The 14,738-nt window shown below is 42.7% G+C and overlaps 1 protein-coding gene across 2 annotated transcripts in view; it reads right to left on the reverse strand.

Annotated features, from left to right (window-relative positions):
* PKD2 (polycystin 2, transient receptor potential cation channel) overlaps window positions 1-14,738 on the reverse strand; it is a 51,905-nt gene that overhangs the window by 29,344 nt on the left and 7,823 nt on the right. For both annotated transcript variants that reach the window (XM_012805326.2, XM_023513377.1), the window contains exons 2-4: window positions 14,502-14,615; window positions 4,247-4,380; window positions 2,358-2,608 (exon numbers count right to left, since the gene is read on the reverse strand). In XM_012805326.2, coding sequence (XP_012660780.1) covers window positions 2,358-2,608; window positions 4,247-4,380; window positions 14,502-14,615 — 499 coding nt within the window. The remainder of the gene's footprint in view (window positions 1-2,357; window positions 2,609-4,246; window positions 4,381-14,501; window positions 14,616-14,738) is intronic.

Genomic DNA, 14,738 nt, shown 5'->3' on the forward strand with positions numbered 1-14,738 from the left:
GTACCACTATGCCCCACATGCCTGGCTAGTTTTTTCCCTCAATTTTAGTAGAGATAGGGTCTCTCTCTTGCTCAGGCTGGTCTTAAACTCTTCAGTTCAAGCATTCCACCTGTCTCAGCCTCCCAGAATGCTAAGATTACAGGCGGGAGCCACTGTGCCTAGTTTGCATTTAAGAATTTAATCCACAAACATTTACAGAGTGTCTTTTAGGAACCAGATGCCTCTTGGCACTAATGGGGATAAAAAGATGAACTACGGTCCCTTCCTCCCACATTTATAACGAATAGGGAGAGAAAAGTTGTGATTAAGAAAGTAAAATACACTGTAGATGAAAATAAGAAGCAAAAAGTAAGTTTAAAGAAATTACGCTGGCAGATCAGGGGAAAGCTGTTTTTATTTGGGGGCAACAGAAGGATGGGTCAGAAAAGTCTAGGGAAGAAGCTGTATGGGACCTGAGCTGTGAAAGGAAACCAGGGTTTGGAGCTGCACAGGTGAATGGAATGGCATTTTCAAGCCTGAGCCAAGCAGGGCTGGAGAAAATGTACAGGGAGCCCAGCGAGTAGTTTGTAGGCGCCCAGGTGATGAAGAGAGTGGGGTTGAAAGTCAGATTGTGAAGGGCAAGCGCGCAGGTGTCACTGGAGGGAAAGTTTCCTTCCTCCTCCCGCCACCTCCCCCCCTTTTCTTTCTTCCTTCCTCAGGGTCTTGCTCTGTCATTCAGGCTAAGGTGCAGTGGTGTGATCAGAGCTCACGACAACCTCGAATTCCCAGGCTCAAGTGATCCTCTCGCCTTGGCCTTCTGAGTAGTGGGACTGTAAGCATGCACCATTACCCTCGGCTAATTTGTTAAATACTTTTGTAAAGATAGGTCTCATGCGCTGGGTTGCCCAGGCTAGTCTTTAACTCCTGGTGTTTCACCCTCCCAGGAGCTAGGACCACAGGGTGGGCCATTGCACCCAGCCTTGCAGAAAGAGCTTCTGAGAGGCACAGAACAGGTTTGCTTTGGTGGCAGCAGGGGAACCCGGAGGGAGGAGGAGCGGAGGGCGCCTGTGCAGAAGGGCGTTACCCCAGCAGGCCTAAGGCCTTTCCCTCTGGCCAGCTCCTGGGATCCCCACTGGTAAACTGCTCCATACATTGACACAAGCTTTCCCTAACGGGTGACAGCGGCTCCCTGAGCCTGCACTGTGCGCATCAGCACGTGGCGTATGCGCAGCACCCGCCTTTCTTCTGGGAATCTGGATTTTGGGCCCCCTATGCAAGGGACAGGGTGCCTAAAACCAGTACCAGTATCTGGGAAGATCTCCATAAGGGCATCTTTAACGAGCTTCCCTGACAATTTACATGTTGTGAGGACTCGCTCCTGGAGGAATTCAGCGCACCGCTGGCGCCCGCGATGCCGCCCCTGGACGTGGCCACGTGCCTTTTCTGTCTGTTGTTTGCCCCTTCCACTGTAATGAACCTTTGCCATGAGTACATCCCTGTGAGTGCTGTGAGTCCTTCTACTGAACCAATGAACCCGGGGGTGGTCTCGGGAGCTCCCAGCATGGCTCAGTTAGTAAGGCCTATAATAACCAAGGGCTGAGGAGGCCTGGCCCACAGCAGTGATGGTGGGAGGGGAAAGGAAGGAGGGAGACAGCGCCGCCACTGCAGTGACCCAACAGACCTTGGCAGCTGACAGGGGAGCTGGGGCAGGGGAGGAGGACAGCTGGAGAGGGGCTCTGAAGTCCCTTTGAAAGTAAAGGGAAGATGGCGGAGCCATTAAGAGGAGGAAGTGCAGATCCCACCAGAAGGTGATGAGTTCAGTCTGGGGGATATTGAATCACAGGAGCTGGTGGGACATGCAGGTGTAACAGAGGTTGTCTTGCACCACGAGAATGTGTGCACACGTGCAGATGCACGCCTGCCATCATAAACACTGGGGAAAAATGGTCTTTAAACCAGACAGAAAACTGCCTCGCAAACTTACACTTTTAGATGACTGTATTCTGAACAAAAATCTATTAGTGAGAGTTAATAAAAATAATTTCTGTACCAAAAAACTTTCTGGTAACCTAGTGTACAGTATTATCATGCCCATAAAAATAGTGCCCAGGCATATTCATGTAACCTCCAAAAGCTCAGATAATTTCTCTTTTGTGGGTCATGCGGTCAATGAGTTAGCCTTTTGGAAAATGTGCGTGTCAAAACTGAAAAGGGTTAAACAGTAGAGAAAACTTCACAAACCAAAGGCCAATTTGGCCATGGTTGAAACATAAACACTCAAGAGTCACTGAAGGCATCTTCTCTTTGGTGAAGATGTCAGGGAATGAATGAATGAATGAATGAATGTGACCAAGTAGCCAAGAATCACTGACACTTACGCAGTTCCATTTCGTGGCCCAAACGGAGCCCTGTCTTCACTACTGACAGAGTAGACATCATAGCACTCTTTAATTTCATCTCTTAAGTCCTGGGGGATAGAACAGGATCCGTTTCTGACTTTGAGTTGCCGTATTCGTGGTACCCCTAACAGCAGGTTCTCATAGAAAATGAAACTTCGGTTGTCAGCTTCAGTTTGGTTGCCGGGCTCCATCTTCCAGTACAGTCCATCCAATAAGGAGCCTTGTGTGAACTGAAGGCAAAGGAAACATTGTTTAAAAAAGTTCCAGGCTCCGCAGCTGTCTTACTCCTGCCTGGAATGTCTGCACCAGCAAGAGTTTGGCAACCCCATGGAGATGGTGGCGTGGTAAGAGCGGATTTTGTCTTCAGATAGATTTGGGTTTGGCTCTTGCTCTATCACTTGCTAGTTATGAGGCCTTGGGTGGGATCCTCTAAGCCAAGTTCCCTGCATTTGGAAAACTCATCTTTGCATGGGCACATAGGGGTTACCTAATAAATGGCAACTCACTTTTGCTCTGTGACTAAAGGTGGGGTGGTAGTTGCATAAATCCAAGACCATGATCAACTCCACTTTCCCTTATTAAAATGGCATCCCATGTGATCATATTTCTAAACTTGTTTAGACAAAAGGTTGTAGTTTTGATTGCCAGCTTGGCATCGAGGGGATCTTTTATTTGACTGGACTATTTTACTCTCTGGTGAACTCTCCAAGCCCTCTCTGCCCCTGATAGCCTGGCATTATCATCATGGAATGTGTATATGTGAGAAGTCTCTGGTTCATACAACCAGCTATGCCTACAGGGAAGGCAGACCCAGCTGGTTCTCAGTGTGCTGTCCTTATTGGATGATCAGTACAGATAGACTGACTGGGCCCCGCGAGGTGGTGAAAGATTCACATACAAGGTGGATTTGGATGCCAAGTACTTTATACATTAATAGGTACCTGTGACCCAGGTTTCTCTATCCCCAAAATCAACACTTCTGACTCCAGGGTTGAGTAAGAATTTTAGAAAGTATCACCCTAGGAAGAAATAATCATTTCCTTTCCAATTTTCCTTCTGATTTCTTAGATTCCAAGCACTGTATCTTTCAGATCAGTTTAGTACTTTTCCTGTATTATTATTTTCATTGCTTATGCCCTGTTGCTGTGTTAGAATTTCTTACAATCTGGAAATGCTGGGTTGAATTTCACAATAGCAGACCTTTGAAAGAATGTGCCTACCTTTTTTAAAAATTTTGCTCAGGCTGGTCTCAAACTCCTGAGCTCAAGTGATTCTCCCACCTTGGCTCCCAGAGTGCTAGGATTACAGGCCCGAGGCACCACACCCGGCCAGAATGTGCCCACTTTGTATCAGGCACTGTTCTAGGAGCTGGAGACACATGCCATCCTCAGCGAAGAGACAAAACCAAACAGTGAAGCAAGGCAGAACAACGAAAATCCCCTGTGGGTCTCACATTCTCAATAAATATTTATTGAAGCATGAATAAATGAATGAACGAATTATAAGCTAGGATGAAGTGGCTGTCAGGCTAGAAAAAAAAAGTCAATTTTTCTTATTTTCTAGCTACGTGACCATGTGCAGTAAGCATCCTGAACCTCATCTTCCGCATTAACAAGCTGAGGCGTGCTGTTAGTACTTACCTTATGAGGTTACTAGGGGTTAAATAAGGGAGGGTGTTGCACGTGCAAGGCCCTCAGTCACGTTAGTTCACCCCTCTGTGAGTAGGAACAGTGACTTCTAACAGCTCTCCATAACTTACGGCGCCTCACACAGCCGTAACACTCAGCAGTCCCTGTAGATACGCATGCATTCACCTCAGGAAGCCAAACGGACATGTGTCAGAGGTCATTTCAGTCATTTGCAAATACCTTCCAGAAATCTTCCATAGAAGACAGAGTTTTAAAGTTGGTTTTCTCGGTTTTGGACACGGGGGTGTCTAGGAAGAGCTGTGACATCATCCGGGTGTAGTAGTACACATTGGAGCTCATCATGCCATAGGTCACTGGAACACAGAAAGATCCAAATGAACTCCCCAGGGGACCTGTACCCACAATCGCCCACCGATGCCTCCACGAAGGAACTCCTCCTGGTGGAGGACATTTTGGACAAATATCCATATACGGTCTTTCCTCACTTTCGCTTCCTTTCTTCTATTATTCTTCTAGGATGTCTCTCCATCTCTCTGGCTTATATACAAGAAGCACATAATACTAATGTTGGCTATGTGAAAGGAAATTGGCTTACATTTTTTTTAATAGATGAGGATCTTGTTCTCTTGTTTATCATAGCTTACTGCAGTCTCAGACTCCTGGGCTGAAACAATCCTCCCTCAGCGTCCCAAGTAGCTGGGACTACAGGTGCACACCACCATGCCTGGCTATATTTTTAAAAAGTTAGTTGCAGAGACAAGGTCTCACTATGCTGCCCAGGCTGATATTGAGTTCTTGGCCTCAAGTAATCCTCCTGCCTTGGCCTCCCAAAATGCTGGATTATAGGTGTCAGCCACCATGCCCAGTTCAAAATTAGCTTACTATTGAGTATCAAATTTAGATCAGGTGCCTTCATTTTTGGGACATCGGGACTTCCCACATGCCTAATTTCCCATGGCCTCCCAGACAAGAACCTCCATTCCAGTTAGGCTGATGTGCTCAGAGGCCCGGCGAGCTCCCCAACCTAAGGCTGCACAGCTGCTCACTGTCCCTGCAGTGACATGTGCAGGCCATTCTTGGTCTCCTCCAGGTCAACTCTCTGTTCTTCTCTGCCCTGCTCTGTGCACCAAGGCTGACTTTTATGGATCGCACCACCTGAAATCTTTGCCCTTTGGGGGCCAGAGGAGAGAAAAGTTGGGGTTTGTTCCTTCTACGTTTCTTCCCCATTCCCTTACTGCCTGGGTGCCACTCAGCGGTGGATCCTCCAACCTTGGCCAGAGCTGCTGGGGGAATTCCTTTTCCCACAGCTACACCAGGTTCACGCAGTTCCACTCCCTCTTCAAGCCTGGAGGTGGTAGCCTTTCCTGAATCCTCCTTAGTTCCCCCCACCGTGACACATCCCTGTAATTACCACCTGAGTTTGCCATCCCTTTCCTTCTGGGATGCCAACTGATTATTGAAAATAATCAACTTACTCCTTTTATTGGAGGTGGGGAGCCTTCACTACTTACTCTTTTTGTACCATGGTAGAAGCCAGAGAAACAGTCTTCTACCTCCAGTCAAGTCTTGTACGGAACCTGCTACCTCAAGCTACATCCCCGACATGGACATTTGCTGCTTATACTAAATGGTCTTAGAAGTAGGCAGGAAGGTGATTTATAAGCTTATAAGGTCAAAGAAGATTAGGGTTCAACTCTGGGTCATGCTCCTTACTTGCCATGTGACACCGGGCAAGTTGCTTTAACTTTCTGGCCTTCAGTTTCCTCTTCTGTAAGATGGGGAGAATTAGCTATTCCAAAGGATTTCTAGATCCTTAAAATAAAAAGAATAAAATGGACCCAGTAGAAAGTATCTAGAAAGTATGAATACTTTCCCATGATATCTAGAAAGATACTTCCCATGTATCTAGAAAGTATGAATACTTTCCCATGATATCTAGAAAGATACTTCCCATGTATCTAGAAAGTATGAATACTTTCCACTCCCCATCGCTGGGCTTCCTCACCTGTCATTCTATGACCCAATTAGGACAAGAGGAGTCCTCTTCAAGTGTTGCATGACCTGCCACCTCTCAAAACTTTACTGGACCAGAGTTAAGGGCTTAGATTTGTAATCTATTTACACTTACAGAACAAAGGACTGGTCATACAGGTGAGTATGATGTGATCTCTGACCTTAGGAAGTGTAGTTCCTAATGTGCCTGGGGTGAGAGGTGTCCCACAAAGCACAGACATGGGCACAGACATGGATACATTCTGCAAAAGCCTTCTGTGATTACAGAGTCAGTCGAGGGGGAAAAGTGATATGGTACAAAAAGAGTACGTAGTGAAGGCTCCCCACCTCCAATAAAAGGAGTAAGTTGATTATTTTCAATTAACTTGAAATTAGAACGTACTTTGCATTGATTGATCAATATAGACCATTCTGGAGTTTTTTACGCATGGGTTTGTTGTTGCCATTAGGAATTTTGATAAATGATTTAAATTTTTTGATTTATAAGTATATTATGTAACTTATATAAGTTTTGATTTATAAATATGGTATGTAACTATATATAAGAATGTAAATGTAAGAATTTTAGCAATTGATTTGAAAAGGTATCTCCTTTATTTTTCTATGGCGCTCATGACCTAATTTTTTTTTTATTAAATGATAGCTGTATACATTAATGCAAGCATGGGGTACAGTGTAGTGTTTTCATATACAATTTGAAATATTTTCATCAAACTGGTATGACCTAATATTAATTATTGCTTTGAAATCCTTAAGATCTGTGCTGCTTTAATGGCATCACTGAAGAGATGCAACAGATTCCCTTGGTTATGTAGCACCACCTGCTGGAAGCCAGAGAAACAATGCCCCCTAGCTTTCAAGAAATGATTACTGCAACACAGATGTTTAATCAGCAAACATCAACTCAGTCCCTCTCCTGTGCTGGGCTGGCCCACAGGATGTCCAGGTGACAGCTGTGCACAAGGCAGGAGTCTGTGCAGGCTGCAGCCAGAAGACCCCTGGATTTGTAGTCAGAATGGTTTGGGTTTGAGTTTCGGCTTTGCTCTGTCCTAAGTGTCTGCCTCTGTTCATGACTGTGGGCCTTGGTGTCTTGCGATATTGGGATCCAGGGCAACTAATTAACCCTTCTGACCCTGATTTTGTTTTCAAGAAAATGAGAATCACGTCTAGGGCTTTTGTAAAGCTCCACTGCAAAAATGTGCATGAAGATATAAAACCCAGTGGAAATACAGAACTGCTCACTGGACTCTTCCTCTCAGTCTCTGATGGAGAAAGCTCACTGGGAAGGGAGATTCCCTCTCTCTAGATGAAATGAGTTGTGAAGAGAAAAATTATCACATGAAATAGATAACTTTAAACAAGGACCAGAAAGGAGATGAGAATATTAAAAAAATAAGTAAAGGACATACATACATCCTTTGTTCACAAATTTCTTCTGCTATTTAGTCATTGTTTTAGCTAAAAGGTAGAACAAAAACTATTAAAACATAGTACTAGCAAACAACCAGTATGTAAACTAACAAAAGCTGCCTTAAAAACATGGTCTATCTGGGCGGTGCCTGTGGCTCAGTGAGGAGGGCGCTGGCCCCATATACTGAGGGTGGTGGGTTCGAGCCTGGCCCTGGCCAAACTGCAACCACAAAATAGCCAGATATTATGGCGGGTGCCTGTAATCCCTGCTACCTGCTGAGGATCGCTTAAGCCCAAGAACTGGAGATTGCTGTGAGCAGTGACACCACAGGCACTCTACTGAGGGCAACAAAGTAAGACTCTGTCTCTTAAAAAAAAAAAAAAAAAAAAAAAGTCTATCATTTCAAAATAGCTAATGAATACTATTTTATTCTTAATTTTGTTGAAAAATATAGGTTCAAATATTAAAAACAAATAAAGGGTATTGTAGAATCATATCTATTGTATAAGTTCCAAATCCCTAGAATAAAAAAGCAAAAGAAAAAGTTCTAGTCAAACAAGAAAAAGAAAAATGAAAAATAACAGGAAAACAATAAAAAATGAGAGAATTTGACAAAGCATAAAATGTGGTTGGCTTAAATTTTTACTATATGTAAAGTTTTAAATACTGGTTAAAAAAATAAATCTCTTAGAGTTCTTATAAGAAACTCAAAACAAAAATAAAAGAATGAGAAGACACGAGTGATAAAATATTTTGAAAAGGATATTCAGTGGTACTGCAATAAGTGAATGAGTTTGATAAAAAGCATATTTTATATCGATAAATACTATATGCAATGATTTAACTATAATTAATTTTTATTTACTGCATAATAGAGCATGAAAAAATATAAAGCAATACTTGTAGAAAGGAGAATTGCCAGAATAGTTGTAACTGGGAACTTAACCCTGTCTCTCTCAATCATTGACAGAGAAAATGGACAAAAAGTACCTAAGAATATTAAGGGTTTGACCCAAATAAAAGACTTCATCTCTATATATACGTACATAAGCACATAAACTGTACACTCTAAAAGAGATCACTCACGTTCTTTTTCAAATATCCATGCAACACTTATAAAAATTGATAATAGGGAACATCAGTAAATTCCTGAAATTAAAAATCAGCAGGCAGGTGACCTTCTAAGAAGATGGCCGTGTGAAGACACACCGGGGACATGTGAAGACAGAGGACTGGAGAGGTGCAACTGCGCACCGAGGACGCCAAGCAGCACCAGCGAGCCAACAGCCGCGAGGAAGAGGCAAAAAGGTTCCCTACAGGCTTCAGAGGGAGCACGGCCCTGCCCACACCTTATTTCTGTTGTTCGACCTCCAGAACTGAGACAGTAACTATCTATTGTTTTGAGCCAAAAAAGAAAAAAAAAAAAAAAGAACAAACAAAAAGAGTAAACAAACCCCCCAAAGGAAAACCCCCACAAAACCCCCAACCGGGCAACATTTTTTAAACCACAAATTCTGAAATTAACACAAAGATAAAGAAGCATACCTATATAAAAGCAAGTCGTTTAGAAATTCAAAATTTTTTTTCTCTTAATAGCCTTTGAGCTGAAGAAATCAAAACTGCCATAAAAATGTAACTGTACTAGATGTGAACATGAACCAAGATGTCTTGGTCCTGGTATTCCAGGTCATGGGTCACCAAGAGAGGCCATCACCTTGCGTGGGAAACCCAAGTCCTTTGCTAACCCTCTTGAACCATATCCTCACAGGGATGCAGTGAAGATAAGGACATGTATTTGACTAGGTTCTATCAACTAAAAGTGCTACACAGGATGCACCTCAACTTATGATGGGGTGGGTCATGGGGTAGGTCACGATAAACCCATCGTAAGTTGAAAACATTGTGAATCAAAATGCAGTTAATATGCTTCTAACCTACTGCCCATCATAGCTTAGCTTTGCCTACCCTGAATGTGCTCAGAACACGTATGGTGGGCAAACCATCTAACATAAAGCCTATTTTATAACAAAATGTTGAATATCTCACATAAGGAAAGGACAGTAACACTGAGGCCTTTTTGAGCATCCTGCGTGGTTTGATGCAGTTGAAGAACTGGATGTTTGGAGAGTGTGGTGGTTCTGAAGACGTGAGCAATGGCTGTGTAGTGAAATGCCAGCCTATTATCTAAAGATTTGAAAGTCCATCTGGAAGTCACCTTGAAGACTATAGGATGTTAAATGGAAGAGTGACCTGTATTAATTTGGTTTCAGAAATGGCAGTCCCTGGGGATTGTAAGGTCTTATGCAGAGTGTCTCCTAAGGTCTTATGCAGAGTGTCTCCCACCTAATCCGTGGCCCATAGGGCACTGGGAGATATCTTCCTAAAATTTAAATGAATCTTGTCACTCTCTTACTTAAAACCCTGGCTTCTCACTGCAAATCCCTTACTAACACCCACCAGACCTACAAGACGTGGCCCCTGACCACCTTTCTGTCTTTATCTGAGGGGTAACTAACTTTACTCAGCTTCTAAGAGTTTCTGGAACGTTCTGAGCATTTTCCTGCCTCAGAAACTTCATTTATACACTTCTGTTGTCATCAGACTGACGCCCACTCTAGTTTCAGACTTCAGAGGCCTTCTCCGTAGAGAATCCTCTTTCCCCACTGTCCTCTTTTATGTCACTTACAAATTTAAGCCACATATTCAAGGGCAAGGATTAAATCTGATTTTTGTTGTTGTTTGTTTTTTGGAGACAGAGTCTCACTCTGTCATCGTGGGTTGAGTGTCATCACATCATCACTCACAGCAACCTCAAACTCTTGGGAAATCCTCTTGCCTCATCCTCCCGAGTAGCTGGGATTACAGGAGCCATCACCATGCCTGGATACTTTTTCTATTTTTAGTAGAGACAGGGGTCTCAGTCTTGCTAAGGCTGGTTTCAAACTCCTGAGCTCCAGCAATCCACCTGGCCTCCCAGAATGCTAGGATTACTGGCATAAGCCACTGCACCCAGTCCTTAAATCTGTTTTTAATTAAATTATTTAATAGTTGGTTGAATGCATAAAAGAACTGATTCAGAAGGGCCAAAATGATGTATGAGAAAAGACAGATACGAGATTCTAAAGAGGCAGAATGACCCTATAAGGAGGATCGGGGAAAGGGTCAGGAGTGCCCAGATTTCAGGGGAGGCAGAGGGTGTGACTGAATCAAGTGTGGATGGGTGGACTGGAGAGTTAAGGTCTGGGCATGTGACATGCCTGTGAGAGTCCCACTGGAGATGCCGGGCAAGCTGGCATAAGGTCGGCAACACGTGAGAGGACCACAGAGAAAACGCCATCTGAGCACACTTCAGAAAGAAGAAGGCCAAGGAAGTGAACGGGGCAAGGAGGAGCTCCGGAAGACGGGGAATCAAGAAGCCACAGCAGGAAGTTCTAGGAACCAAATGCCAGAAAGAGGCTGAAAAGAGCCCATAGAACTAGGCAGCGAAGAGAGTTCCAGCAACGTGAAGCTGCAGTATCAGTCAGTGACAGAGTCCAGGAAATAGAGTTATTAAAACCTCCCAATATTTTAATCCAGTTTTGGTTAAAATTTCCAATAAAATTATAAGTGACAAGTTGTGATGGAAATCTTTCAGGGATAGAAGCTGTTGACACAAATGCTTTTGAGAATGCTTGACCGGGCTTAGGATATTTTGTTTTAAAACCAAGAGAAAGAAATGTATAATATTTACATACAGATGGTCCCTGTCTTACTCTGGTTCAGCTTTTAATTTTTTGACTTTCTGGTGCGGAAGCAATACAATTCAATTCAGTAGAAGGCATACTTAGGATTCGGAGTTTCATACTTTTCCTGGGCCAGTGATATGAGGTTCAATGCCACGGCTCCCAGTCAGCCTTGAGACCAGAAGGGCAAACGACTGATACCCTTTTTTGTTCAGTATCTGAAAGATTCTGTTTTACTTACTACTTAACACAGGACTAAATCCCGATGTGTTCTTTCATAGTTCATAAACTTAGCGACTCCACCGCTTTAGAACCCAAATCATTACCATCCCTGCAGCAGTGTTATCACCAATCACTGATTGCCAATGCTATTTAAGCTTCTCTTCTCCTGGGATGCTTGAACTTGGCAACGTTTATTCCTGTTCTTTTATGCTCACAGCAGACCTACCTCAAGGACGTCTGTTCTTATTTGAAGTTCATCAGCAGCAGAGAAAGCTAACATGTTAGGATATCTAGACAACTATGCACACGAGCACAGGAGAGTTCATTTCTCTCGGTAGGTAGCTCATTCCCACCACGCCGGCAAGGACCATGCTCGTTCTTCTGAGTAGTCCTTTTTGCTTTTGCAAAGCAGTCATGGACTACTTCTGGGATATCAGCATCGCAAACAGCAATAAGATTCCTCATCATGTCAACAATATGCCGTGTAATGGACCCCACACTTTCTGTATTCAGTTTTTGGTGACTTAACTATCTCTCAGCCTCATGGCTGCCCAGAGTAAAAGCGTCCACTCATTCTAATGTAAAGCTCCCATGAGAGTGTGCTGTCCCATCATCACGCAGTAACAGAACACTCACATTCTAGCAAGCTATTTTTCTCCCTAATTGCAGGAGCCATTCCTAAAACAACCTGCCAGGCATCAGGGAATTTAAAAATTTTATATATACCCAGCAAAGTTGCACATCAAGGCAATGTCCAAATTTGCCTGTAGATGATTCTAACTTCTTGCGACTCTGAGCGCTGCAGCAAAGGAAGACTGATAGCTTAGTTTGATGTCCCCTTCTCTTCAGGGCAACATTTCTCTGCAGGAATGCACGTCAGGTTCGGCTCACACTATCCAGGCTTGTTATACCCATGTGTCCTCACGGGCATAACAATTCAGAACAGGCCTCTCATTTTCAAGCTCATTGTCTGTTTTATCCTTTAGGAGTAGTGACAGGATACAGTGATACGCTGACAGCACTGGTATCAGCCTGCCACGAGGACCTGACATTAACCCTGTCTGGAAGGCAATTTCATTAGCCTTACCAAACACAAAACCAGTATTTCACTTACTAAGTTGGCAAGCTTTGCTTCTCTCATTCTGTTACCAATCTTACGTCCTTCAGCTCTTTTGCTTTTTATCTTACCTTCTAAGGAAGATACGGAATAGAAGGAAGCTCCATATTCTTTGATCCTTTCACTCTGAAACTTTTCTTTCTTATTCACTAACCTTTAGATCTGGCAAACTGTGACCTCACTGTATTTCCTCTTTAATACCGTGACCAAACTCTGTGCACTAAGTGTAACGGAAAGGGCACGCTGGACAGAACATGAACACTCTAGTAATGGCAAGATTGAGGAGACCATCGTGGCATAGGAGTTGGAAGGGGGGGGGAAAAAAAAAACAACTAATTTTCAATTTAGAACAGCAAAGCTGGTATCAAATTTCAAAGGAAAGACTAATTTTAATTATCTTCATAACTATATTTGATGTCCAACTTATAAATCTTATTTTCATAAATCTAGTAAATTTAAAAAATTGTTTTTAAGAAAGCTTTCCAGAGTCAATTAAATTCAAGGCAGTCATTTTTAATTTAACAAGAATGGCATTAGTAAAGTATTGATTAAATTTTCATTCTCTTCATATACAAAAAAGAGGACTCTTTCCAAAATGGGTGTTCATTTTTAAAAGTACACTGTAAGAATAAACTCCTCTATCAGTGGAGGTTGGTAAGAGGTCATGGGCTCATAAATCTCCTTCCTTATCTGTTCTCATAAAGGCTTTCTAGGGCACATGACAGAAATCCATTATGCAACACTCTGATTCAGAGGATAAGTCTATTGCCTGTGACTTTCTGGATATTTGATGCAAAACAGTTCCTAAGACTGCTTTCTGGCTAAGGCTTCCCTTCCCTACCCCTATAAGAGGATGCAGTGACAAGCTAAAAGACGAGAGGATGGGGAAAGATGCCTCTACAGTAAGTTTCCTGTAGAGTAAAAGCCTATAATTACTGAAGCTTTGGAAGAAATAATGAATTATAATGAAGGCACACAACACATCGAAAAAAGGGAACTTATATTTTTTTGAGACACAGTGGCATCATCATAGCTCATTGCAATCTCAAACTCCTGGGCTCAGCCTCCCAAGTAGTTAGACCACAGGTGAGCACCACCATGCCCAGCTAATACTTATATTTTTTGTAGAGATGGCTTCTGGCTGTGTTGCTCAAGCTGGTCTCAAACTCCTGGCACAGAGTGCTTCTCCCACCTTGGCCCCCCAAAGAGTTTATAGGCGTGAGCCACTGAGCCAGGCCAGATGGGAACTTTTAAATATATACATCAATAAAAGCAATATCAAATGGAAACCTTTGTATTTCTTGAAAGTTAAACTTGGAAGGCCATTGTGCTGAAAACAATTTTTAGGTAGACTTTAGGTTAACTGATGTAGAAACAGTCAATGATGACATTGTAATAATAGTAACACTGCATTCACTGTTAAGAAATCTAATGCAAAAATCTCCTGACGTGGTTTGTCGGTGTCTAGCAGATTGCCACATGAATCTCACGGTAAAAATGTTCACAACTGACAACAGACTGGTCAGTTACATATTGCTGACCTTTAATTAATGTTTGCCAGAGGACAGAAGAGAAGCTGACCAATCTCTAAACCAGAATTAAATTCTTCACCTTTCCTTTCTTGGGTTAAGTCCAAGTCCACAGTCACTTGGCATTTCTTTACCCTCCTTGCACCTCTCTGAAATCCTTCTGTTGCCAGGCACGGTTTTGGTGGTGGGGGTGGCGGTAGGGGTACCACAAAGAACAAGTCAAGTCCCTTCCCTTAGAAAGCTTCCATTCTACTACAGGAAGAGTCAATGAACAAATACTCAAATTAAAAAAACAAAAAACAAAGAAACAAAAAACCCCAACCAGTTGGAATCAAAACCAAAGGTGAGAAAAGTAAATTCCAAATTGACCCTTCTGGAGCATAATTCCTTTTAACTATGATTTTGACAGGCAAAACATTTTCAAAACTTTTCCATTAATGAAAGAAAATGTTCTACTCACAGATGCACAAGACTATGAGGAAAAGGAGGTAAGTGACCAGTTCCCGTAAGACACTTTTTAGGTATTTCTCCCGGGTCGTGCTGCTTTCTTCCATGAGTCTTGTTCCCCAGAGACCTTTAAAATAATAATGAAAAAAAAAAAAGATATCATTTTATTTAAGGAATCTCCTGACTGACAAAAGGGGAAAAGTAAGAATAGTGTAAACTGTAAGGCAGATTCTTTAAAAAAAAAAAAAAA

The sequence above is a fragment of the Otolemur garnettii genome, unplaced genomic scaffold (genome assembly GCF_000181295.1).
Source record: "Otolemur garnettii isolate 467f Iridium unplaced genomic scaffold, OtoGar3 scaffold00039, whole genome shotgun sequence".
NCBI lineage: Eukaryota > Metazoa > Chordata > Mammalia > Primates > Galagidae > Otolemur > Otolemur garnettii.